The following is a 4,463-nucleotide window of genomic DNA, read 5'->3' on the forward strand; positions in this document are numbered from 1 at the left end:
GTTATCATTTAATAAACATTTCAATTAAACTCGCAAACTGTTGTCCAATAAGTGCGGTGTCCAGGCCTGATTTGCAAAAGCTTAAAAGACGTGCACCAGAGTACTACAGAAGGTTGTGGACACTGCAGCTTTGATGCCCAGAGTAATATGGCGTCTGCCGGCTTCAGTTTCAGAACGTGACCTCCACTCCTTGATTGCGCTTTATTGCCCTTCCTGAGGCATGCTCATCCGATAAGTTCGCGACGCGCTATTCAAAGTGCCGCCGCAGCAAAGAGGCTCCGTATGCGTGGGTGGTGCTTGTCGATAGGCATTTATTTTTGCTTTTGGGTATAGCGCGCGTGATGTTTACCTTCGTACGGTCTTCGTGCTCTTTTATGTCTCCCACATTTCTGCAATGGCTGAGAAAATATGCCGACGATAACTTGCTCTTGTCTTTGTTTCTGCGTGTATTAGGACTGTGCCCTCATAATGTTTATGCGGGATACGCGTCCAGCACTTTTCCTTGTTTGTCGCATCGGTGTGCCAAGCTGCAGCTTTCCTCTTATTGACTTTTAATTAGTGTGACGGTTACGCTCGCAAACAATGTTCTTATTGTCTGTCTAATTTAATCGATTGCAAAGTTGGTACATTGATCTTTCTTGCCCGCGGGATATTGATTTGTATATGCATTCGTGATATTTTGTTCTGTACCTCCTACTCTATCACGTAAAATAAGGTTTACTTACGCAAGACAGTTCATACTCAGGTTAACACAGTTTTACTGTTTTATCTGAGATATATTTGCTCTTATGTGTAACGCAATTTTGATATTAATTTTGATATTTTGATTCGACCAAGAAAAAACAGATTGCTATGACACAGAACTGGCAGCAAGAAACAGCGGGTTCCGTTCGTATAGACCGCGTCCGCGCCTTCTAAATTCGCGCGAATCTTTGTCCTAAGTTGCTTGTAATGCAGGTACGTGGCTCTAAAGGTACAAATGCTGAAATTTCTCAGAAGAGAAATTTGGCAGTCGGTTCTACAAATGTCACTAGATGTGGTAAAGAGGACGGCAGTCTTCCTTTCTATCTGCTGAAAGAAATACTGATACGCATTTCGTTGAAATGCCAATGTTGATTACAGATGAAAATTTCAGGGACAGGCGCACTCCGTAATCACAGAAAGTGAGATCTTATAGAGATACATGGGAAGAGAAGCAGCAACGCAGTCACTCAGTACAAACACACTACGAAATATTGCGATTTTGTGTGAAGAACACGTGAGCGGAGCATTAAACGAAGGATGGTGTCAACGCGCCATCCTAATTTATCGTATTGCTATTAATCGACCCTGTCAGGTGTATTTGCTGGGGAAAAATATTCAGTTCTATATCGGTAGCGCGTTTGTAATCATAAAGGCCAGGGACCAGTTATGTTCCACACTGCCTCATCGGGTTCATAGGGGAACCGCGGGCGCAGCGAAAAGCCGCTGACATTCCGGGGTAGTTTGCAAGCGCGGCGTTCCACTCAAGTTCCAAGCTAGAAGAACCGCCTGCAGGGCGTCGTTTTCCACAGGACTGCATCACCAAAAAGATAAAGAAGAGTTGCGTTTCGGTCAGCACTTCACCGTTTGGCAGGTAGAGCTTCAGTGTCTTTCCGGACTCCTTCACGCTTCTGTGAAAGTGTTCGTACGCGAGAAGAACTGAGAGGCTGCGCTTGAGAATGGCCAGAAGATCCTGCACATTACTTCGCCGCACGCTTCTCTGTAGACAAGATTCGACACTCTCGAGCTTGTGCCTAGTCGCTTCGTCCAGCCACCATAACTGTTGGTCGTTGGTTAACGCGGCATCTCCCAGAAGCATGTCCAGAATGCACTTTTGCACACGAAATCCTGCCCTGGAGACCTGAAGAAACTGGGTGCTAGGGTGGGACCAGAGAGTCACGTTGAATGTCAGCAGCGGAACGTACAAAGTTCGAGGGTTCAGCCCGTGCCAGCAGTCGGTCGCGAACATAGACCGCGTCCACTGCTGCGAGAAGCCTCGGGACAGAGAGTAGAGAAAGGTGGCTTCATGAACACCTGTGTACGACTGCAGAGCTGTGTGCGCTGGACGGATGGTCGGTAGGGTTTCCATGTAGGATTCCATGGCGGCGCCGTCACTAATCCACGGTGGTCCGAGCACTCTGAACTGCGTGTTCGTCAAGACATCCCGGAAAGCTGCCTTGGAAAACATGGTGAAGTACGACGAATTCTCCACGCCGCGCAGAAATTCCTGTGCCGCTTCGCCAACGAAATGGGCAAATTTTGACGCTGACGCGTGCAGGTTCCGGTACGTGAAATACGACGCGTACATGAGGGGAGCTAGTGCTTTTTCCACAGCCCGAAGACAAATCCTCCAGCGGGGTGACGGCATCATAGACCTGCCGGTGATGAAAGTGCCGAACTGTGCCAACTCTGTGTGGGGAATGAACGGCGATACCTGTATCATCACTTGCAGCGAGATGAAGTTTATCACCGTGTGTCTCTCGGCGCTTTCTACAAGCTGGATGATCCGCCTTACAAGATTCGGCGATAATATCAATACATCCGAGGTCCGTTTGTCGAAGTATTCAGGCCAATGATCGTAAAAGACACCGGACAGAAACTGGGCGATGGGCGAGGAGGAGTTTGCAGTGGCGATACGAAATCCCACACCTACTGCTCTGTGACCGATTTCTTTCTCAAGGTCAGCGACAAATCTCGCGATGTCTAACAAGTTCTCAACTGGAACGAATCGTTTCTTCAGGGCCTTGACCGCGGAGAATATAGCGCTTGTGTAAAGCTTCACAACTATGTCGGTACCTAAGGTACGATATCTAGAAGCTTCAGGAGGATAAATTGCTAGAATACTCTTTGGTGCGCCTGAAGGAGCGACGGCGACACCCACACCGAGCAAAGCGGATGTTCCTGTTGTCCGCAGAAGACGGCCTGCAGACTTCCAGACGGACAGGCTTCTTCGAACGGGTGGCGTGATGGGAAACGGTCCAACCGACGCGTCGGACATTAATTCTAGCAATGAGTCCCAACCGTCGCCTTCGATTTGCCTCTCGTCCATGCACTTATCCATGAGATCTCTGAGCCATGCAAGGCTTTTTGAGTTTTCCGACTTGTTCTCCAACATGGCGTACACATTTTCTTCCAGACTTGCGGCGTGGTCGTCATCTAGAGAGACAAAAGGCGAAAGAGGCGCATCGGGGTACTGACTCTTCCATCCGCGGCACACGAACATGTAGAAGTTGTCGCAGGGTGGGGCATCCTTCCAGGATAGCAGTTGGCCGAGGTATTCTGCATCTTTCAGACAGTTGTCAGAGATGCAGGCCAAAGAGCCCTGCGCGTCGGCTTTGATGTTTGCGCGGGTCGGTGCCAAAACGTACAAAACAACAAGCAGGAGCGCTGCAAAACAGGCAAGCAGAATCAATGCCACAAGGTATTCTTTGAAGCGAGATTCACCTTCGCCGTCGATGACCCTGAGGTTTATGTCTGCAATGCTACCAGTAGCAGATGCAGACAGACCGTTTCTCTCGCTAGTCACCGACGAGGATCGCCGTGCCAGTCGCGTAGTTCTCGCGTTGGGTGGTACAGCTGCTGCTTCGACGTGTGGTCGACTACGAAAGCTCATGTTCTTGGCCATCCGGGCTGGAACTTCTTCACAGGACCTGAAGTTTTCTGTCGTCGTCGTTTCTTGCTCGTGCGAACTTAGTAATTGCGCCGCAATGTTAGATATTTCGTCATAGATAACAGCAGTGCCAGCGCGAATCTCTCCAAGATAACCAACTTCGGAGATCTGTACTGTATCCTGTTGATTCGGCCGCGCTTTCTTCGTGGGCTTTGTCTCTGCCTTTCTTGGCACATCGCTATGACTGAAGGTGAACAACCTCCCAGCAAGGAGGTCATCGGACCCCAGAGAATGCTTCCGTGCTTCATCATGGATGACGGAGGAAGCAGACGTGGTGCCGTCATAAGTTGAGCGGCTAGATTTCTTCGCTGAGTAAAGGACTCTGGGCGCGCCGGGGAGGATTCCAGTGGATGTCACGCGAGAGCCCTGGTTTGTGAAGGACGATAGGCATTGAGCTTGCTTCGAAAGCCCAGGCTCCACGATCTCGTCGTTTAGTGCGTGGACGTGCTGAGTTGCAGTTGGCTTGACCGGTGGTTTGGACTCTGTGGAATGGAAAGACTCCAGCGACGAACTTAGCTTTGTGCTTCTAATTTGCTTGGCTTCTCCAAGTCGATTCCAAGGGAAGGCCCCCGACCTGTGCATGACTGCGGTTTATACTGTTTTCATAGCGCCTTCTTTTCGGACGCCGAGCCTCGGACACAATGCTCACTTCTTCTTCCTTAACAATACGAGTTTCCTATTTACACAAGGTGGCGTTAACGAATATATGTCAGAGAACGTAACCACGTATAACGTTAAAATTTAAATGGCATTGAGGTGTAAGTACGTGTTG

The 4,463-nt window shown here is 49.3% G+C and overlaps 1 protein-coding gene across 1 annotated transcript; it reads right to left on the reverse strand.

Annotated features, from left to right (window-relative positions):
- Positions 1–1,408: 1,408 nt before the first annotated feature.
- LOC142570321 (neprilysin-21-like) lies at positions 1,409–3,646 on the reverse strand. The gene has a single exon (XM_075678712.1). It carries the CDS (start codon positions 3,644–3,646, stop codon positions 1,409–1,411), a length of 2,238 nt encoding a protein of 745 aa, XP_075534827.1.
- Between the last annotated feature and the right edge of the window lie 817 nt (positions 3,647–4,463).

Source organism: Dermacentor variabilis, chromosome 2 (genome assembly GCF_050947875.1).
Source record: "Dermacentor variabilis isolate Ectoservices chromosome 2, ASM5094787v1, whole genome shotgun sequence".
NCBI lineage: Eukaryota > Metazoa > Arthropoda > Arachnida > Ixodida > Ixodidae > Dermacentor > Dermacentor variabilis.